The sequence below is a fragment of the Archocentrus centrarchus genome, chromosome 8 (genome assembly GCF_007364275.1).
Source record: "Archocentrus centrarchus isolate MPI-CPG fArcCen1 chromosome 8, fArcCen1, whole genome shotgun sequence".
Classification (NCBI taxonomy): Eukaryota; Metazoa; Chordata; class Actinopteri; order Cichliformes; family Cichlidae; genus Archocentrus; species Archocentrus centrarchus.
The window spans coordinates 25,221,304-25,244,836 of NC_044353.1; the positions used below are offsets into that span (position 1 = coordinate 25,221,304).

Sequence of the window (23,533 nt, forward strand, 5' to 3'; positions counted from 1 at the left end):
CATCGTTTTATCCCTGCCATATCTGCCTGATAGAATGAGTGCACCAGTTGATGATATGCATAAGCTTAATGAACAAGTGCACACACTTCTGAATGGAAACTGATGGGCTCAAGGCAGGGAGATTGGAAATTCATTTCCACACCTTGCATATCATCATCATGACCATAAGTGGTGTCTCTATGACCCGTTAACAATGCATTTCAAGCCTTTTCCTTTAATTAGGTACACTTCTCCCTCAGATTTCTCTCATCAAAATATTATTAGCATACTATGGCTTAAAAATACACTAGCGTTATAGAGCAGCACAACCCTTTAACTATTCTAAATGACAAAATTATCATTCAGTCAGTCGCACTGATGACAAATTACTTTTTATAGCTGGATTGATATTTTGTTTTCTAGATATGCAATCTGAAACTGCAATTCTCATACCTCAAGCTCACACAAGCGTATGATTGATTAAATTTAACACTGTGCATTGCTTTTAGACTTGGGTTAAAAGACATAGCAAACTGTTGGGGATGTAAACATAAGCGGGTATTTTATTCATGTTTTATGTCCATGCAATAGAGTTCTGGAGTTTTGGACTAGAATATGCAGTGTAAAAAAAAACTAAAAAAAAAAAAAACCAAGGAAAATGTCCTGGTTATTTTCTACTACAAATGCTAGTGCTAGTAGTACTTTTATGGAAGTTTATGGGCATTTGGTAAATGCAGTGGTAAATGGTAAAACTCAATCTGTGCTTAAAAAATATGGAAAAACGTGGAACATGGCTATGGAAGTGTATATAAAATTTATAATACTGTGATTTGTGATGGTATGTCTGAAATACAAATGAAAAAGGCTAATCTTGAAAAATATCTCAAGCTCAGTAACTGTTATAATAAATATTTGATTGAGATTACTTAATGTTACTGTGTGTAACAGAGCATATTTCAGCATTTTTATCTGGATTTTCAGTTTCAAATTTACATGTTTGGTTTACTTAAAAAAAAAAACATCTATCAGTGTTTTTATTGTTGTTATTATTTTGACCCAAAGCAGGCAGCAGTGTTCAGTGAAACTGCTTTGATAAATCTACTTTGCAGAAGATAAAGCAGCTAAGGTAACAGATACCTCATAATCCTTATATGAGATTTACATTCACCAGGAGAGCAAAATTTCCAAATGGACCTAATGTTGTTTTTTTTAACTTAACTTAATACTACACTTTATTACCTCTGCCCTCAAGCAGTCAAGAAATTAGCATTTGCACAAGAGCTAAAAATAATGCATAAAAACACAATGCGTTTGCTCTTTGTAAGTTTTCCACTCTGCAACTACAGAACAAAAGATGGCACATTTGTTAAGGTCGAATTATCGTCTATTGCAGTGAAGAAGCTTTGCCAGATGTGACTGCATAAACATACAAAACACATCAAAACTTCCTTGCCACGATGTATACAGGCTCCTAATACATCAATATCCAGTGAAACCTAATTACCTAATATTTAGGGTTTCATACATAAATAGCGATATTAATCCAACTACACGTGGGCCTGCTACATGTGCCTTCCTTCAAACTGCACATAAAGACCTAAAGAGCACACAGATAACAGAAATCCCAAATACTGAACAACTCATTCATATTTAAAATATGTTTAATAAATGTATGAAGATGAACAACAGTAACAGCAATTTCTCCAAGACAGAAAAGTTCCAGGATAATAAACTGGCTCACAGAAAGAAAGTTTCATTAAATTATACCAGTGATGTATTTACCGCTCTCCTGTCAAGCCGCCTAACTTCTACCCCTCATAGGATGCTGGTAAGAAGCCACGTGGTGGGCTCTGCCAAAAGCCACCAACATTCATCATGGCCTTAATGCTATCCAGCTCTAATCTGTCTGGGATTTCATGCGTGTTAACACAGCTACAAATACAGGGAGCATACACTTCAACAACACTACATAAATGTCTCAATATTTTAACTAGACAATAAACAACCCATTCAATTCCAGGGATTTGCATGAGAAACGTGAGCATTAGCGAACAGAGAAGAGTCTTCTGCCTCTCTGCTGAGGGGAAGGATGGCTTCAAACATGATTCTTTGTCAGACGGGATAGGGGACACAGTCGCGAGCGCTTCTCAGTTTTGGCAGATCTGGGCTCACAATGCCATAGATTAGTAACAGCCTGACCACGGAGCTGGAATAAGCTAATTGCTTAATTAGCTGACCCAATTCTATAAGCTTCTTTCAGCATATTAACAAGAGCTATGTAACAAATAGTAATGTTTCACAGAGGCGGTGTTTGTTTATGGAATTACAATAATGAGGATCAAATACAAAACATCCGGTCAATGGCATTTCTTTTATGGCGACTCTGCTTTAGAAAATCACTGCGTTATGTGATTTCAGCAGAACACAGAGGTAAAATCTGGTCCTAATGCTTATTTGCAGTTTACATACATGTTATGTGTGTTTCTTGCTTGTATATATATATTTTTTTCTTTTCTGTTAAACAATTAAGCTGTTTTGGGTGGAATGGCTTGACTGCCCTCTTAATGATACTGGACATTTGAGCAATGCAGGACAAATGAGGGAAGGGATGGGGAAAAATCTTATTAGATTGAATGATGATTGAAATGGATTAATTTACATTTTCAGCATGCATACTTTACATACATGATCTTTGCTCAGCACAGGGAGTTCTGGGCAAAAGAGCACTATTTGTATGAGATGAACTCATCTATATGCTAATTCATTGGCATGTAGACCTGCTTCATTTCTACCATTCAGGGCTGTTTACCTATTAGCTCTTATAGATGCAAAGGGAATTGGTATATTAAAATAAAAAGAGCTAAAAAAAAAAATACAGAGCATTAGCAGCACATCACCTGTTATTATATTTATAGCAGCGGTGGCACTTCTGCCCTTTGTTTAAGCTGTAACCAGAGCCACAATTCAAGACTCCAAATGAAATAAGCCAACTCTTTCACTTAAGTGGGACTTGTTGCCCCTGACAAAGACACTGCAGCTTTTTAGAAGTCCTTCAAAGGGCTAGAACAGACTAAACCAAGCTGAAACCTATATGAACTCCTCTGATTCAATTGAGGAATGATCTGATACTCAAAAACCACAAGGCAACTTCTCTTTAGCGCAGTGCATTCAAGTCAGTTTAAGGTGCTATAATATCTTTTGTGTATTTTTCTACTTGACTATAATTCAAGCAAAAAAAAAGAAGAAAAAGTTATTTAAATGTTGGTTCAGTGCTGCATAGTAACACTAACATGGCCTTATAGGGAGGTGTTTGACAGATCAAGTTGCAAGTTATGCAGTGATGCCTAAATGCTAATGTAATTTCATATGAACCAGGCTGAAAGAGATGCAATCAACCATTCCTGATTTGGATGACTGTTGTGTTTAAGAGGATGACAACCCCTTTTCTCATTGTCTATGTAATTCACCAAAATTGCCACTTACAGCCGCTAAGAGCAGGACGTTTCATCTCCAAGCTTCCTCTGGTCTTTGCTACTCATCCCATTTCTACTTCCTCCAAAAGTGCCACCACTTCATTAACCTTGCCAGGCATGAGATAAGAGAGGCAGTGCATCAAAGCTGCCAGCCCACAGAGAGAACAGAGCCCTGCATGTCTCCACTACACAGCGGCCATCACACACTAGCAGATACACAGTCCACAACCCATCCAACTCTCAGAAAAGACCTTTTGTGTTCCAAACTGTCATTCACAAATGTGTGTTTTTTTTTTTTTTCTGTTCTTGTGCACGTGGCATCATTATATTTTAAATATAACTCCGGGTGGAGCAAAAGCATTTGGTTGTTCCAAAGGTTTTAAGTGAGTTTGACTGTGAGCAATGCAAAATAACTGGTCTTGGTCGGACTTTTCATTGCCTCAGCTACTTATAACATGCATTGTCTCATTGCATAATCATAGGAAGAATTCAGGTACACAGCACTGTCATCACTATGACCTACACACTTAAAACCTCCAAAGTGAGAAAATTAAACAAGAAAAGCATCAAAGCCAACTTCAGCCCGATGAGTAACAACTCCCGACTTCCTCAAAGCATGAAAGTAGATGGTAGGAAATATATTAACTGAGTCACAATATTGTTTTACTTGCACCACATACAAATCTCTCTGGTGCATTTAATCCCTCTACCCACAGTTTCTCAGAAAGGAGGATATAAATTATTTTCCTTTGGTGGAAACGGCAAATCCCTGTCTGGATTCTGTTAAAAGGCTTAAAATGTCACTAAATGCCAAGGCTGAGACTCCTGCTAACACGTAGGTCTTTAAGACAAGATGTTAAAGCGTTGAAAGTTACCTGAAATTGATGAGGTTAATATTCTTATCGCAGACTGAGGCTTCTGAGAAAGTGGATATTGAAAATAGCCAGGTAACCCCTTCATATTAGAGGCTATCACACGGATTAGCAGCATAAACACCAATTACACATTTCATTGTTTGTTAGTATTTTGAAAACATGCTACAATGCCTAAATTAAAAGCACTTGGGATGTGGGTGGGGTGAGGAATATTTTTCAGCTGTACAGTATCATTACAAGTATGTATTTCAGTGAAGAAGACAAGAAAATGTCCCTAAATAACAAGTCAAAATGCTGAATGCTGGGCTGTAAATGAGTAATTTACCATGAATATCCTTCTCTATCCCTTTACAGCCATATGAGTTTCCAAACCACATTATAGGAGCATGGAGGGGTCTGTCACTGAAATTTGAAATAGAGGACAAAGGGCCATGGAGCAAATAGGTTTTTTAGACACCATCCTCTGAGTTCTCTGCCAATGTGAATCAGAGGTAAAATACAGTGCATTAAGTCGACCTCTGAGGCAGCACAGAGGAGGGTAGAGTGAGACATTCTGCTATCTATTAATACTTGCGTTATGTATATATTGTGTTTTGAAGGAATTTTACTGATCCACAAAACCAGCAGGAGAGGATAAGAGTGAGTCCCTAAGACCATGTGGTAAGCAACTGCAGAGCAAAATCTCAGGCAAGTTGAAAGTTGCTGTGCCGTTAAGGAGAAAGTCTGGCAGAATCCTGCATGCCCGCTGATAACATGGTTGGATTAAGGATGTTTAAGGGAAGTGAAAATTATTCATTTGAGATGGATGAAAGCTGCACTTGTCAAGTCTACCAGTCATGCACTTTATACATTTCATTTCCACTAGCCAGCATGCATAATTTCCCCTCAATGCAAATTTCTACACACTGAAAATTGTGAGCATATTTACACCGCTCCCTTAACACATTCTCTGACACAGAAAATGGATAATCTCTATTGAACAGGGAACAAAACAATGCAATTTTGTTTGCAGAGGTGTGAGAATCTAATTTTGTGCAGGAAGATAAACTCTCAAGACTCACTGGAATGCAAACAATGGCTTTCATTTGAAATCATGCCTGAATCAAAAAAAGGAGACTATGTTTTGTGCCCTGCTCATCACAGTAACATCTTTGGAAATAATTTTAGCATATGCCCAATTATCCAAACAGACTTATATTAGGAGTGTAATTACTGATTTTAAGTCACAAAGTCTTGGCCTCTGCGTTGTTCATGGAGCTTTGCAACTAACTGTGTATATGTATACTGTATCAGTCTCACTCTCACTCTCTATACAAATATTATGATCTCTCTGATGAGAATTAAGTCTCCAGCCTGGATGGCCAATAAATTAGAGGCACGCTTCTCGTTTACTCATCAGAGCTAATGAGCCTGATAAAATTACCTCGAGGATCATAATTACAGGCTAGTGGCAGAGACTCTGGCAGTGACTGGAATAAGACAAAACACACACACACACACACACACACACAGAATTCAGATTGTGTTGGAAGAGGCAGACTAACAGCTAACCTAAGACATCACAAAGTACTCATACCCTATTAATAGAATAACAGACTGATGTCAGTGGGCATTCACGCACGCGCACACACACAAAAAAAAGATGCTTTGTACATTTTCATGAGACACAGAAACACACTGTTCGACACCACCATGTTTTTTTACAAAATGTACAAGATTATCATAATGCAAGGTTCTGAACAATATTACGATTTCCACCTTTCTGTTGGAGCAGTTCAAACTGATTTTTACCACCTTTCATAAAGATTAAGCACTTCATGGGTAATGGCATATTTTAATGAACGATGGCAGCCTGGACACAAGAGCTCACCTCAGAGGATTCCATTTCATCACACATTCACAGGATGAATTGTTTTACTTATGAATATTAATGTCCCTCTAATTTGAGGCTGTTGTTAATGCTTGTCGCTAGGAGCTCGGCAAATCAGGTCCCATTCCTGTTAAAACCATGTATTAGACACCCCCCTGACACTAAGCCCTCGCCTTTGATTCTTAATTGCAGAAGTGCAAGCATTTGCAGTAGATGGGGCGCAAAGCTTTAATTAACTCTAATATCACACATTCAGTCTCGACTGTCACCCACATCACGCATGGCATTTTGTACCAATATCATCCTCAACTCTGCTCAGCTAGAAAGATTGTGTTCCAAGTTCATGATCACAATTTCATGCATCTCAAAATGAACGATACATAGTTTATAAGAAGCTGCAATATATTTACAGCAGTGAATTATCTTGATGCCGTCTTTAAACAGCTTTATTAGAAGCATACATCGATGCCGCTCTGCGATCGCTGCACAGCTTTAATGCAAAGGAGTTACAGTGTTGTTGGCTTCTTACTGAAAGCAATGTGATCTCGGCAGTCACTGAATCAACAGTCACTGGTGAAGCTCGTAACATGGGGAGTGGGGAGATGAAAAAGTTTGGGGATCTCTTTAAACGGAGAGATGAGTGCCAAAGGAAGTGATTATTAAGTAAATAATTCAATCTCTTGTACACTCTAATCTTCAAAGGGATTTATTGGACAACAGATTTCAAGTTTTAAAAGACTATAAATAGAGAACATATACATACCGTTCAATAACACTTCTAAAATGCAACATTACAGAGCATTCCTTACAAACACAGCAAATGCCATTTTCACAGATGAGTGACCTCGCATGTCATTTCAACATTTTAATAGCTCAGGTATGGAGCAATTCTGATGCAGATATTAGTAAAGAGTAATGTTTAATTAAACCAGGTTTGAAGATAAAGAGCTCAATACATCCTATAGTTTATAAGCCTTCGCCAGCCATAAGCTACTGCTCTCCCTAATCCTCTTTCACATAACATTATTGCATCAGCACAGCTGAACATTTTTGCAGCATTTATAAAATTAGTAAAGAAATTAACTGTCTGTACTGTGGCAAATTGGATTTCCAAGTTCTTGCCTTGTGATACAGCATACCCAGGCTGCCACCTACAGTACAGTGTGAGAGAGGAACTACAGTCTAACAGTTCAACATGTGTGGCTCCCCATTTTACACTCCGCAGCCATTCAAACTTAATTGTCAAGGCTCCCTCTAATATCCTTACAGGAAATTTGTTAAAATCCATTATTAAATAAATACTGAAATAATTTCATTTTGACTCAAGACTGGCGAAGGATTACACATTTATGCTCCTCACTCCTATTCGCACGTTGAAGAGCTAATGTTCCCTCATAATTTAGACATCACGACAGTCGATTCAAACCAAGTGCAATGTTAAAAGTGTTAAAAGGTTACCTCAATCCAAGAATATCTATCTGTTAAAAAAAATGTGGCATTTACTTTACCTTAGTGACATTGAAATTATAATATATGAACTACTAACAGTGACAATAGTGGAAAAACAAGAAAAAAAAAAACACATCACTCACCCTCCTCTTAAGTAACAAACCAATAAACTGTAAGTGATTCTTTAAACAAAAATTATGCTTCCAAATTTGAGATCTCTTCTGTTACCATTCACATTAGCACACAGAGAACTGCACATTTCACAAAAACTTAAATATTTAAAGGGAATATTAATACAACAGAAATAATGACAATTTAGTAAAAAAAAAAAAAAAAAACCCATCAAGGATTATTCAAAGCGTCTTTTACTTCTTCGCCTGAAGAGTTTTGAGATGGAGGATTTCCTCTTGTTTTTGGCTTTCTTCACTCCTGTTCACCACAAAAACAGTATATTAAAAACTAAATTCAAACTAAGCTGAAAACATTTTAAAGACATTTTATACACTGCTTACCAAGATTCTGCATCATTTTATTCAACTGCTGATCTTCTTCCACTTCCCTGAAATTGACCAAAAAAAAAAAAAAACAAACTAAGCACCATCTCATCTTTTTAACATAGGAAACTTGTAGATTATCTGTATTGTACTGAAATTATGCCTATTGTAATTTTAAAAAATAATTATAAAATTGATTACGTTACCTCAGCCTGTCCTCATCCAGAACCTCCACAATCGCATTTCTGCCATCCACGATTTCCATCAGCTGCTGCATCAATTTCTTCTCTTGCTGTTGCTCCTCTCTGGACTTTAAATGATCTGTGACATAAAGTAAACAAACATATGTTGGAAAAAGGAGGTACAAGAGATGCTGACAGGCAGAGATACTTGAGCACTTACCTGGCTTCTCCAGCAACCTGCGAAGTTCCCCCTCAACACCTGGCTGCTGCTGCTCCAGCTCTTGAGTCCTGGCTCTGATAAATAACACCAAATAGTAACGCCAAGAAGAGGCAAAGCTGATTCACAAAGGACACTGTATCTAAAACTTATAATCCTGGAGTTAGTTAAATTTGATTTAAATGGAAACAAAAATTTAAAGAGTGATAATGAATAGAAACAATGAGAAAAAATAGCTTTACTGAAAATATGGAGGTACAACAAATGAGGCATGGAATTAATATAATTAAATACATGAAGAGAAATGCAACATACAAGACACAAAGTAAAAATACTGACCAAAAGCCTTTCTGGTGTAATCAAATACAATCCAAACTAGGAACCAACAAAGAAATCCCCCAATAATGAAGAAAGGGTCATTTAATATTCTCATCTGCCCTTCAGTACTCACATGTAAACAAGCTCTGATTCCTTCCTAATGTACATCTGCTTTTTTCGAATGAGGTTAAACCAGTCAACCATCAGTGGGTCCATCAAAATGTCTCCTTCTCCACCTGAAAAACAGGTTAATGATACACAATTTTATTTAAAAAAAAAAAACATCACGCATGTTATTCTTCTATAATGGTCTTGATATACAATCGCTGATGTGTACGTATTGGAATCAATCAAGCATTAAAACATAATCCCAGCAGTGACTTTAGAAGTTTCTTGAACGTGTCCATTTATTATCTCAACTAAACTAAATGTGTCGACAGTGCAAGTAAATGAAATACTGAAATTTCTGACACATAATGTTACATTGCAAAGAGAAACTTGAAAAAAAAAAATACATCAACTTTCTTTACATAAACTTTACATAATTAAAATCAAGAAACCACGTTTGAGCAGAATCAAAACTGTTGTATGCCAAATAACATTAGGTGCAAATTAGGTTTTTAAGATCATTTGACTGGTGTGTAGGTAGGTGGTTCTAGATTTTTGTTAAGAGGAGAGGTGACTCACTTCCTGGAACCATGTCATCACCTTTATTAAGACACTATGTCACAGCCAATAATATTAAAAAGGGGCTTCGACTGCCAAATCCAAATCTATTTTTTTAATATAATATGAAAATGTATGCTACAGAACAGGAGGTTACAAAAACCCTGTCTATAATTTACTGTATAGTTTGTGTCAGTCATCTTTGCTGCGGCATCAACTTTAGAATAGAGAGAGAACGATGTTTCTTTGACATATTTTATACTTGTTTAATTCACTCAAAATCCAAAACAGTTAAAATAATAAATCACTAATTAAATTATTCACCACAGTGCTACACATCGTTTTTCAAAGCTCTCATTTTGTGAGGTTAAACTGTTGACCACATACATAAAGAACCATTTTAAAAAAGTAACTTTCAATCCTGAGAAATGATATTATTCACATTTTAGAGAAGCTGTCAAAATGGCTGATTTATAGATAAATAATCAGGGGAACAAGGGCACTTTAACATCCACAATGATTCAGTGTTTAATGTTTTTGATACAGTGTATACCTTTCATTATTGGTCCACTACAGTATTCTGACACACTGAAACAGTGCTTAAATTTGCTGCTTCACCGAGTCATACCCGAGTAGGTGGATCAATTGATTTTAGGCTGAATATTTTGCTAATCCTAATTACCGACCAATCAATCAAGTCACATTTAAAACCGAGAGTGAGCCGCAGAGACGGAGGACAGAGCCCTACACATCCTGTCATCACCAGAACAAACGTGATTTAATTCTGAACTGAACCTGAGTGCCAGGGTTTAGTTTTTATGCCAACAAATTCCAGTTGAGAAGTAGATGATCTCCTAGGTAGTGTGGAAATGATGTTAAATTCTGGCCAAGCGATTGCATGCTCAGGCTTCCTGGGTGGCATGTAGGGGGAAAAAAAAAATTAAGCAATCGACCAGAATATATTACTATACCCAAGTCATGTTGACCTTGAGCAAAGCAATCAGGCCCCCTACTCCTACTACCTCAAAGGAGACGCAACATCCCTGTGGGCTAGCTGTGCCTCTCACCTCATTTGGCTGCAGAAACACTAATAGAAATGGCAGGTAATTCCCCTGCATGTGTGAGCACACACACACACAAACCTTCAGCTGATGGTGAGCGAATGTGTGAAGCAACCACGATACAACTCACCGATGCAGCAGAGCGATTCAGTAGTTCAAACAAAAATATAATGTCACATTTTGTGTTGAGGTTATTGCCAGATGCCTTTTGCTTCAGAATATTACCCCATTCAAACCAACAAAGTGGTGCAGGGGGACTGGCAGACTTGGCCAGGCATGGGCAGGAGTTCTGTATTACCTAGCTTTGTCATATTGGAGCAGTCATATTCACATATATAGATGGCATTATCGGTCATATTCAGTGATACAGATGTTAAGTTGTCATTTAAGGGACAGGATGAAGAAAAAAAAAAAAGAGAGAAAAGGTGCACACAATAATAAAGTGAAACAGCATGCATATGAAAAGTGAAATTTAAGGAAAAAACTTAATTCTCGCAATGGCAGACATGTTTTTTTTTTTTTCTGGTCCCAGGCTTTCAACTGCAAGAAATACTACTTATTGCACACAAACAGCCACACAAGTGATCATCACATTACTTGAAGTTTGCTTTAACTGGTTAATGTGGTAATAGTGCAGTAATTCAATAGCAACAGGCACTTTTGCAGCCCTGATTGCTGATCATTACACAGAAACTACCACAGGTGTTTCCAGGTAATAAGCTATAGCAGGAAACACACTGTAACCTTCAAACATAGGGTAGGATTAATTCCATCATTATAACATGATATTCTAATATGGCCTAAATATAGTCAAAGCACCACCAAATATTACCTTATTATGAGGTTACTACAATTTTAAAGTCAGTATATAAATGCAAATGCACAAATACCATTTTATTGCTAGCAGGTTACATTGTTACCAGTATTATACTATACTATTACTGATTGGTTTTGCCTCACAGGCATGTGTTTGTTTCCATATTATCACTCCTAGTTTTTGGCCCCTTATTACCCAGTTTCAGACACTTCAGTGTAATATTACTCAAAAGTATAAGCATCACTGATATGAGATTTTACTTGCTATTACCCTATCATTTAATTTCCCTATCATTACCTTCGTTTCCAGCTTATTACTGCGCTATTACCATATTACTACCGAACTGTAATAAAAAGTGCTACCCTCACATTTATTTGTGAGTAGTATGGAACTACACTGCAGAGTTGACAGTGAAAAACCCATGTCATACACATCTGCTGTCTGAAAGTGGACTGTTGATTGTATTCATTTGTATTTGTACGTCTGTATAAGTAAAAAGCAAGGAAGTGGAACAAACACAAAATACCTTCCTCGCAGCTTCTGAGCTTCTTTTCCAGCTCCACACCCTCCTTCTCCAAGTGAACCAAGTTTGTCTCAATATCATTCAGCTCCCTTTCAATTTGCTCCATTGGAACATGATAAGACCTCACCTGGTGCAAAACAAAGAACTTGAGAGTCACTGTCGAGTAAAGATCATTTTAATTTGAAAATTCCGACTTTGGTCACTTTAATGTAAAGAAGGTCATCCATTTTTTGCTGGGAATGTAATGAAAGCATATTTGTAGAGCTGTTAATTAATCTCTTAAGAGACTTAATGGAGGGAACTTACAGAGGGTGACCTCATTTCAGTCCTGGAGGCGTTGGTGGGTGACAAATACTTTCCCTTTTTAGCAGCTAAGAGGTAGATAAAATAGGATTAGATAGTCCTTTCATGACAGCCTTTTAGAAAAAAGTATTGTCATATACGACTTCACCTGATTTTCAGTTAAAAAAAAAAAAATACTTTTGATATGAAATCAACAAGACTGAGAACAAGTATATCTGGCTTTGATCATTTTTAAAAAGATGGGAAACAACCTGATGGATTTCCATGACTGGCAGGAACAGTAGTTGAAGAGCTAATAGATTTCACAGCTGGCAGTCTGGGTGGGGATTTCACAGGCAAGCAACCCCCAAGTTTAAAATCTAAATAAGGAGAAGAGGCTTTACATGCTGTAGATATGCAGTTCATGAGTTCAATATACACTGCCCAAAAAAAATAAAGGGAACACTCAAATAACACATCCTAGATGTGAATGAATGAAATATTCTCATTGAATATTTTGTTCTGTACAAAGTTGAATGTGCTGACAACAATAACACAAAAATCATCAATGGAAATCAAATTTATTAACCAATGGAGGCCTGGATTTGGAGTCACACACAAAATTAAAGTGGAAAAACACACTACAGGCTGATCCAACTTTGATGAAATGTCATTAAAACAAGTCAAAATGAGGCTCAGTATTGTGTGTGGCCTCCACATGCCTGTATGACCTCCCTACAATGCCTGGGCATGCTCCTGATGAGGTGGCGGATGGTCTCCTGAGGGATCTCCTCCCAGACCTGGACTAAAGCATCTGCCAACTCCTGGACAGTCTGTGGTGCAACGTGACGTTGGTGGATGGAGCAAGACATGATGTCCCAGACGTGCTTAATCGGATTCAGGTCTGGGGAACGGGCGGGCCAGTCCATAGCTTCAATGCCTTCATCTTGCAGGAACTGCTGACACACTCCAGCAAAATGAGGTCTAGCATTGTCCTGCATTAGGAGGAACCCAGGGCCAACCGCACCAGCATATGGTCTCACAAGGGGTCTGAGGATCTCATCTCGGTACCTAATGGCAGTCATACTATCTCTGGTGAGCACATGGAGGGCTGTACGGCCCTCCAAAGAAATGCCACCCCACACCATTACTGACCCACTGCCAAACCGGTCATGCTGAAGGATGTTGCAGGCAGCAGATCGTTCTCCACGGCGTCTCCAGACTCTGTCACGTCTGTTACATGTGCTCAGTGTGAACCTGCTTTCATCTGTGAAGCGCACTGGGCACCAGTGGCGAATTTGCCAATCCTGGTGTTCTCTGGCAAATGCCAAGCGTCCTGGACGGTGCTGGGCTGTGAGCACAACCCCCATCTGTGGACGTCGGGCCCTCATACCATCCTTATGGAGTCGGTTTCTAACCGTTTGTGCAGACACATGCACATTTGTGGCCTGCTGGAGGTCATTGTGCAGGGCTCTGGCAGTGCTCCTTCTGTTCTTCCTTGCAGAAAGGCAGAGGTACCGGTCTTGCTGCTGGGTTGTTGCCCTCCTACGGCCTCCTCCATGTCTCCCGGTATACTGGCCTGTCTCCTGGTAACGCCTCCAGCCTCTGGACACTACGCTGACAGACACAGCAAACCTTCTTGCCACAGCTCACATTGATGTACAATCCTGGATGAGCTGCACTACCTGAGCCATTTGTGTGGGTTGTAGAGTCCATCTCATGCTACCACGAGTGTGAAAGCACCAACAACATTCAAAAGTGACCAAAACATCAGCCAGAAAGCATAGGTACTGAGAAGTGGTCTGTGGTCCCCACCTGCAGAACCACTCCTTTATTGAGTGTGTCTTGCTAATTGACAATAATTTTCACCTGTTTTTTATTCCATTTGCACAACAGCATGAAATTGATTGTCAATCAGTGTTGCTTCCTAAATGGACAGTTTGATTTCACAGAAGTTTGATTTACTTGGAGTTATATTGTGTTGTTTAAGTGTTCCCTTTATTTTTTTGAGCAGTGTACAACACCTTTGTTTGTTTATTGCTGAAATTAAGAAAAAAGGATTGGTATAGTTTTGTGGACATTCAAAAGATTGACAGGATGGGTCCTACTGGCCCCAGTGATTCAATCAGCATTGCCTTTAGAACAACCATAATATTCACATTTGATGTTTTCAGCAAAATTAGCCCACTATTAATTAGATTGGCATGAAATCTGATACAGACAAAAAAGAATGAACCTCAATCTTTGTGATGATTCTCTGACTTCTTACCCAGCAGCACAATTCAGTCTAGATTGTAGTTTACATCGTATGGCTGCTCTCAAAATAAATGTTATTTGATTCCATGATAAAGAGTCACTTAACCCAGAGTAAACTTATTTAAGCATGAAAATGGCCAGGACAAAATTGCTTGAAGCACTAAAACCTTTACTGTGAGACTCCTTACAAACTAGTTCTGGTTCACTTTAACATCAAACACTCAATTTTATATATTGGCAGACAAATGTCTCTCATTAGAATGCAAAGAATCCTCTCACCTAGGCTTTCAGACGCAGGCTGAGGTTTCTGGGGACTGACTTCCCTAAAGCATGCAGGATCAAACAGAGCAAAGCTAACTGCTGGTACTGCAGGTGTTTGAGCCAAAGGAAGCCTCGTTGGACTAATTGAGACATTAGACGGAGGTGTGGACATGAATCCAGGTGCGTGATTCTCTGTAAGGACTTGAGTTTCACCATCTCTGTAAGAAATAAACAATGAAATAAACTTAAAAAAATATTTAAATATATAATAAAATGCACTCGGATATTTGGAATCATAACAGCCTCACCTTAAATTTTGAAATGTTAAAAGGGTGATGAAAACAGTTGAGGAATCATCAGCAGGGATTAGAAATGAGAAATTCTAGAGTTAAGGAGTAGGAAAGTAGGAATTCAGGCCTTGCACTCCTTGGGACTTGTTAAGATGGGGGACAGAGCTAGCGGCTGCACTTTGAGCCAGTCAGCAATAAAAGAGATGGACGAAGCTTGATGATGCTGCATTCTGGAGAGTAAATAATCTGATAGGTCAGGTATGTTTCAAGACATTTTAGTTCATTTGTGTGACTTTTCAACTTTCAGGTGAAGAACTGAGAATACTTACTTTAGCTCAAGCTCGGTTTTAACAGGTTTGCACTTTGTTTGCCACTCACAGTAGACTGGATCTGCAGAAAAATGACAGACAGTAAAACCCAAAATGAAAAAGTAAGGGCACAATCAGCAGTGTCCAAAGATCATTTTCATTTAATTTGATTAAATTAAAAAAAGAAAAAAAAAAAGTAAAACAAATCATCACATTTAAGAAATGGGGAATCAAACATGTGGCTCTTTTGCCTGCTAATTAACTGAAATAACATTAAAATTAACCCTGATTAAGATTTAATCCAACTGATTAATCTGCAAGCTCTTAACCAGAAGGTCACTTGGAGAGCACGTCCTCCACAATGATCAATGCTACATTTCACACTTTAAATGGTAAATGGACTAGTTCTTATATAGCGCTTTTCTACTCTAGCTGAGCACTCAAAGCGCTTATACAGCACATTTGCTTTCACACACACAAGCACTGTTTTTTTTTTTCCATTTCAACAGTATCGAAGAGTAACTTGGGGTTCAGTAGCTTGCCCAAGGATACTTTAGCCTGCAGACTGGAGCAGCCAGGAATCGAACTACCAACCTTCCCATTAGTAGATGGCATGGCACTACCTCCTGAGCTACAGCCACCCACTCACAATTTAAAGTGTCCCGAAATTTAAGAGGTTCTTCCTGCACCCGCGACCCACATCTCCACCAAGTTTCGTGAAATTTGACTTGGCAGTTTTTGCATAATCTTGCCGACAACAATAACACAAATGGCAATGATCACACACATCGACTTCTGCTCTCACCTTGGCGGAGGAAAAAAAAAAAAAGCACAATGGCAAAGCCTACACTTTATCTTGTCATTTTTTTGTAACTACTGAAATCTCTCATTTTAAAACAAGAGAAGATGGCACATTACAGCTTATGAGACATCTGCTTTGTCAATGAGAGGCACACACAAAGCAGTTCCAAGTTAATGTACACAATAAACAAAAAACTCCCTTGACTCTTGTGTGTCACACTCATCTAAACAGCTGTCAAGTGTGCAGCTACTGGTTCATTATCTGTGTATTCGCGGCGCTGCACTAAAATGACTGAGCTTCACATTCTCATCTGCATGCAAGACCCAAATGATGCTTTAATCACTGACCTTGAAGTAATGTCCGGTCAACATATGGTTAATATTAGAAAGCAACAGAGTTCATTTCCATGTCTGGAAAACTTCCATCAATGCTTAAAGTAAAAGTGACTGAAAACCACTCACAATAAACCCACCAGTAATTGTGTTTCTGTCTAGAAACCCACTGACAGTCAGAATGTGACACCCATGCATGCACATCCATCCCAAGGGAATGACAGTTCAACTATGAAAGTTCATTAGTGTGAGACAGAAATTAAAATGTCAGCTATCAGCATGTGAGATGCACTGGTTTTATAAATAGGGCAAAAAATGACAAAAGGGTTTTGTTTTCTAGGAATGTATGAGACAGAGAGGACGGTGGGGGTGGGTGGATGCTGGCTGGATGTCAAATAATGGATCAGGAACAAGTGAAATGAATTTAGTGGGGCTCGCCTTTGGCAGTTTTGTGTACAGTTGTTGGCCCTGTGTTGTCTTTATTGATGGCCTTTAGACATAGCAATTCCTTATTGTTTGCCTGGCTGGTGGAGGGCTGTCCTGCCCAGTTTCCTGCTGGGCCTTGGCTCCGTTTCTCCTTTCTCAAACCAGAGCTGACAGTTGAACTTGACTCATCACCAAACCTGTGAACAGAGAGAGCCCTCACCATCAGCTTTAAAAGACTGTATAGACTGTGGGAAAGTTTACTAAAAAGGACAGTGTATTCATGGCTGCAGATCATATACTAATGCAATGCTCACCATCTCTCTGCTGATCGGATTGTAAATGGGCGTTTGTTATTATTGTTGCAGTTTTCCTCTGCTAGTTTCTTTCCAATCATTACCCTCGCCTGGCTCTTTTCATCATCAGGTGGGACCTTTGGCCTTCCTGTAACACTTGACTGCTCTGTTGGCTTCCTGTTATCTTTGGAGGTCTCAGTAACTTGTGGCGCAGCCTGGAAAAACTTCTGTCGGGCAGCCTGCGTCTTCTGGGCTGAGGCTGTCCAGGACTGTGAAGCTGGAGAAGGGGCGACTGGTTTCACAACATTATTCAGTGGGGCTGACAACACTGAAGGAGGGCGTGGTGAAGGCTGGTTTAGGCTGGCATCATTTGGTGGTTGCCCAGCTGACTTGGTAAGACCATTTTTGATCAGCGCCTTTGAGGAGGAAGTCTTGAAGCCATTCTGGTGGGTGTTACAGATGAAAGCGTCTGGATTCTTCCCAGGTTTGTAGCCACCTACATGAAGCACGCTGGAGCACTCACTGCACCTGTTGGTAGAAGTTTATTAATATTAAATTATTAATGGAATAAACCCCAGTGCATAGAAAAGTAGCATCTATGAATATAGATCAAATACTTACTTGAAACAGCTTCTGTGATAGAGCTTGCCTTCCACAAAGTGCCTCTGAACAAGATGAACATGGCCGTTGCATGCAACACATCTGCTATTGAGAGTTCCATTTTTGCTGATGTTTTCGGCCAAAACTACCTTCTGTGAAAAAGAATGACTGAGATAACATTTATCCAGAAAGGCATCCTATTTCCCCAAGAAATATTTATGTAACCCACTGAAAATTATCATACTCGATCTTAAATATTATCAATAAAGCAAAAGCGTGCAGACGTGCTGTTTGACATGACTACTGACCTCAGTAGCAGCTGTGGCTAATTTGGGTGAGGTCTGAGCTGTGCGAGTGGAAGGTAAACAGCTTTCAATGGCATTTTTAGATACAAAGCTTTTGGCAACCACTGGGAGATTTTTTTTCTCTGATGGCTCCTCCTTGGAGCCCTCTGCTGGCCTTTTCACACCTCCCACTGAGGAGAGTAAAACACCATCAGTGTCAAAGAGTTAGAAACAGAATACCTCAGCATGTACATAAAAAAATAAATATATAAAGAAAAAGCTCAAAATTAAAGAGGATGAACTACTCAAATGTAGTTACTAGGGATTTTTAAAGCAGACGTATTCTCACTGGGAGGCCGTCCTTTGAAGTAGTTGTAGTACTGGGAGACGTAGGTAAGAATGCTCAGCCTGTCTGGGATCCTTAAAGCCACCATGTCCTCTGCATCTAACAAAGCCGGGATCCCCAGCTTCTCCTCTGCGATGTGAAAAGCCTAAGAGAGAGAAAAAAAAAATTCAAGTTTAACACACAGCCCCCAACTCCAACTAATATGACAAAGTAAGCAGATTGAAAGCACTTTTGCCATGCAACAACCTGGCATTCACTAGGCACACAGCATCCTACTGTTGCAGCATGTGTAAATATGTCACACAATACAATTTACTTTAAATAGACTGGCAGTATTCTGTGGCACAGCCCAGAGGGGTCTGAAAGGGGCTGTATAACGAATGGCACTCTTCCTGTGAGCTTGTAGGGATAAGAAAGAGGATGGGGAGAGCGGGATATCAGTGCATTGTTTAGGATCAGCCTGGATATGCTCATTAAATTTAAAGAAAAAGCCTTACTGAATACCAAGTGTGCATATATAAAAAAAGAGGATTCTGAGGAGTTTAAGTGGACAAAAACACACATTTCAACTCTTATGTTGTTTAAAAAAAAAAAAACAAGGAACAGTGCTTGATTATAGCAAAAACCAAAATCACTATTATGCTGGTCTGTTCTGTAAGCTTGATATTTAACAGTTATTCATTATCATGATGAATTTATTCAGGTTTAAAACAGCTCCTCACATGGGATTTTCTTAAAGCTTCAGTAAATTTAAAATTAATAAATACATATTTTCAAATAAAAAGGCACATAGGAGGTGGGGGGGGCACAGTGTTTGGTCAGGAGTTAGGCCCATAGGCGCAGGATAGTGGGTGTTTTTGACCTTAAAGCAACCACTTGCTGGCCTGCACCGTGAGATGTCTGTGGGCGGGTGCAGATTGGGACAACAAGAGGCCCAGAGCGCAACAGAGAGCCAAAGCCAACGCCTTCATTATAGACCAGTTGAGAGACCCTGGGCACAAAGGCAGTTGGAGGAAACCATTGGGATCTGCAGTTACCAGGTTCAGCTACAGAACCCTTAATTCAACTTTAACCTTTTAGATAAATCTTGTTGAGCAAAGGTTCACTTTCCATCAGCTTGTCCTGAGCTGAACTAAATAGCTTGGGCTTTTAGGGAGCAAAAACATCACTGTGAAGGAAAGGTGTGCGCTTTATTTCTAGCACAAAACAAAATTAGAGCTTTATGGTGAAAATGAAATTAAAAATGCAATTTCATACTTGTTGGAAGCCTAGATTATAACTGAAATTAAAAAGCCAATTCATCATCCAGCCCTACCTGTAAGAAGCATGACACCATTCATGAAATATAGAAGGGTGTGAATTACTAGTTGTCTCATATTTCAGTAGAGGGAGCATCTTCAGCAGTGCATCAAACTTAACCTGGACCAAACACACAGTTCTTTGCCCCCAAATCGCTTTGTTCTTGTACAGCGTTCAAGACGTACACATCAGCAGTGTCTTCAAGAGAACAGTCAGCATCAGGATCGAGTGGCAGATGACAGCAAGTCTCATTCAAAATGAATAGACTTGAGAGCCTCTCCCCCGAGCTCAGGTTTGTTGTTGACACTGCCAGGATGCTCGAAAACAAGGAAGTCATACAGAGTGCATCCTATCGCCCGCTGCAGGGCCTGTAACCCTTAGAGGAAGCTGACAAGAGGGTAGAAAACTAAATAATGGAGAGGTCCCAGGTGTGCTGCTCATGTCAGGCAGGGGTTAACAGAATAGATGAGTTCAAATGGACAGAGGAAGAGCAAAGACTGAGATAGGTTAGGTTTGACGAGAGTTGAAAATTAGTAGAGAGAGACACGACTTTTGCTTAAACTGCTGTGCTGTTAAAATGTGAAAGCAGCTAAATATTTGTCCAACCTGCCGCACAGATGCCGAGGCAAGAGCAAACAGTGCTGCTGCGTGGCCCGCCATGTATCTGAGGTTAATGAAGTGAATGTTTTCTGCTACATCAGATTTTGCAGCTTCTGTGTGAAGTCTCTCAGTAAGACAAAGGTGGAACAACTTGACATCTTACCAGTCTGTTGTTCTCAAACACATCCTCCTTTCTGAGTGAGTCATAGTCTCTGGGAAAACAGGAATACAATGAACGGAGAGCAGTTACCTCAACTACCCAAAATAGTTCTTTTACAAGATGAGCTCTTTAAGGAAAAATATGCATTTAAAAACAACAGAAATACCTAACTGAATAACAAATGACCATTTATTAAGAAAACAGAAATAAGAATAAGGATCACTTTTAAATTGGTAGTTATTACACAAGACAACTCAAATATTTCAGAAAATGGTAAGAAATTATCTGAAGGCACAGGCTGCCCAACATATATCACAGTTCTTAAAGCACTTGACTAAACTCCAGCAGTTTTTTGTTTTTTTTTAGTCTTCAATACTTACACCAGGTCCGGTCTGTACTTATGTATAAGCGCACAAAAAGCCAACCCGTTCTTGAATGAAGTCGTCATGTTGGTGATGGCCACATCTCGGTAGCCCTCACACTGCATTTTACACCACTGCTCCAACGCCTTGATGGCAGCCATGCTTGCAGCGCGACAGAAGCAAGACTGCAGACAGAGTGTGCAACAGGCAGGAGGTCTGAGCGCGGAGGAGTCAGAGGAAAGAGATGTAAAACAAAGTCTCTCTGTTGAAGGTTTGACGGTGATCTGCGGACTGCAGCTGCGTCCTGTTTCCTTCTTTCACCTGACTGACCGCCGGCTCTCCGAGCTGCCGCTGCTGCTGTGTGTTTCTCAGCTCGTCGCACTAATCACTGTGGCTGCTGATTCGTCATTCTCACTACAGCTGAATAAAGCTAAGTAAATAGAAGGTTAACTCTGATATTCATTATCCACGCACCTTTTAATCACATGAAGTGAATCCTGTTCACTTATTTTTTTTTTCAACGCAGCAGTCCTTATAGAAGACAATTTGGGGGGTAAAAATAAATAAAGATATATATTCATTAGAAATGATGTTCTGGTCACGACATTTAACCAAAGTATACAGTATGTGGAGTCAGATTCAGTCAGTGTAACCTGTAGTCAGAAGGTGTTGGAATTTAGTTTTGTTAAACCCGCGTGATTTTTCTCACGTGACCTTTTGGCGCAATTATGGCACATTTGAATCATCTTCTCTAATAGTCTTAACTGTGTTTATTAACTCCTGTCTTCAGTAGACTTATATGATAGCCAAAAATGACGGGTGGGGGGTGGGGGTTCCCATCTTTATTTTATTTTGCTGGTAAAACAGTGTTAGACTTATTTGCCAGTTCACACCACTGTTGACTAATGAGCCCGTTTTTAATTATATCATTTAAGTGGTATGCGTGATTATTGTTTGAGGACTGAAATTTCAGCTGTCATTTTCATAAACGTTCAGGGCATAATATATTAATTTAATTCTACATAAAAAGTATCATTTGAGCTCCAGTAAAGAGGTGTGCTGCAGGATTTCTGGAGTGTAAAACCCCAATATTGTTACCTCAGACAGTCTGCATATAATAATAGTTAATAAACTCTTCTACATGCATTTTTTTTTTTTTAAACCTTCTTGTTCTTTGTGCGTGGCCTAATTGGGGACTAATTGAGGCCAGCAAGCCAGATATAAAGATTCTGACCCAATTAACCCATGTCACCATGTCCCCCCAAATCTTAGCCAAAGCCTGTAAGTTGATTTCTGGGTAATTTAAAAAAAAAAAAAAAGGACAGGAGAAAATGAATATGAAGACATTTATACAAGATTTACAAATACAGCTTGCAGAGTCCTTCCACCTCAGCTGGAAACAACATAACTCGGTGTGCTTCTCTGACCCATTTTGAAAAGTAGTTCCAAATCAAATTTGACCCACAGACCTCATCCGTGTGGATTCAAACCTCTGACACGGAGAAAGTAATTAGTGTGAGACCGGAGCTGTAACTGAGTCTTTGAAATGTGAGGAACCCACACTGACCTCATCATCGATGCAGGCCACAATTACTGTAAGACATGAATTGTTTATTAACTGTCACGGGGGGGGGGCTCAGAAAATTAAAGCAAAGTCTAAAATTATTGTAGACAACAAATAAAAGACGTTTCACTACAATCCAGTGAAATAAAGAAATGCTTTCAGTTTGTGCATGTGAGGGGGAAAAAAGCACAAAAAACTGCATGTTCTTTTGTCCTGTCTAAAGACGTCTCCGTGCCCAGAAGGGGGCAGTGACACGCTGCACTGTTAGAAAACTGTCGTACCACTTTCAACCTGTGGTCAAACCCATAAACAATGCACACACAACAGAATTAGTATCTTTTAAATGTGGAAGTTTGGACATTCTCTTATACTACAATTAAGGCAGCGTGGAGCACATGGCGCCTAGCATATACCTGTCTACACTTGTGTGTGTGATTCAGCATATCAGCGCACAATTTTCATAATTCAAAATAAATAGGCTGTAATTATAGTACAGAGGAATTAGTATAAACAACAGCGTTTGTTGTTCCAAAAACACCTCAGGGATCTTTCAAAGCAAACCAAACTATTCCACCCCCCTCATGAGCACTAAAAAGCAAATATAGGCAAAGCTTTTAAATGTATTGTAGGCCACTGCTATCTGCTATAACCCCAATAATAAACATGAGGTAAAATCATGACATTTTTGACATCAGAAACTAATAAATGTAGATTTTTTAAAATTCAAAATGCACATCAGAATTGTTGTATTAGATTGTATTAGATGCCTAATGAATGAGTGTAAATACTGCAGTCAGTCTTCATGATTTCATTTTTTAGCTATTTCCATTGTTTCCTGCGAGGACGTGTGGCTGCATGTAGACATCCTGCCTGTCTGTGGAGTAACCCAAGAGGTCAGGGATGGCTGTCATACTGAAATCATTTACAGATTACTTGAGTGTATCCCATTTCAGCCTCGCCCTGACTGACACAATAAGATGTCCAAATTTATCCTTTGCCATTGTTACACAGTAAAGCCCCGCCACAGAGCGTGTATCATTCGCTGTGAGTCGATGCCATCAGGCATTTTTAAAGTGTACTGAAAACTGTGTTCAGCACATAAAAACACACGATCAGTGCACATGAGATAAACCACCAGTCACTA

The 23,533-nt window shown here is 39.2% G+C and overlaps 1 protein-coding gene across 2 annotated transcripts; it reads right to left on the reverse strand.

Annotated features, from left to right (window-relative positions):
- Window positions 1-6,917: 6,917 nt before the first annotated feature.
- On the reverse strand, window positions 6,918-21,134 carry micall2a (mical-like 2a). 2 transcript variants are annotated; one of them, XM_030736085.1, is made up of 17 exons: window positions 20,844-21,134; window positions 20,467-20,515; window positions 18,408-18,549; window positions 18,083-18,249; window positions 17,796-17,926; window positions 17,196-17,702; window positions 16,894-17,078; window positions 15,343-15,403; window positions 14,742-14,941; window positions 12,479-12,586; window positions 12,231-12,295; window positions 11,928-12,051; window positions 8,991-9,093; window positions 8,543-8,616; window positions 8,347-8,461; window positions 8,159-8,205; window positions 6,918-8,075 (listed from the first exon to the last, which is right to left on the reverse strand). In XM_030736085.1, the coding sequence occupies exons 1-17, from the start codon at window positions 20,984-20,986 to the stop codon at window positions 7,996-7,998; spliced, it is 2,301 nt and encodes a 766-aa protein (XP_030591945.1). In that variant the 5' UTR covers window positions 20,987-21,134; the 3' UTR covers window positions 6,918-7,995. The 2 variants fall into 2 exon arrangements, with proteins under 2 accessions (XP_030591945.1, XP_030591944.1); XM_030736084.1 differs by having other exon boundaries at window positions 18,378-18,549.
- Window positions 21,135-23,533: the final 2,399 nt, after the last annotated feature.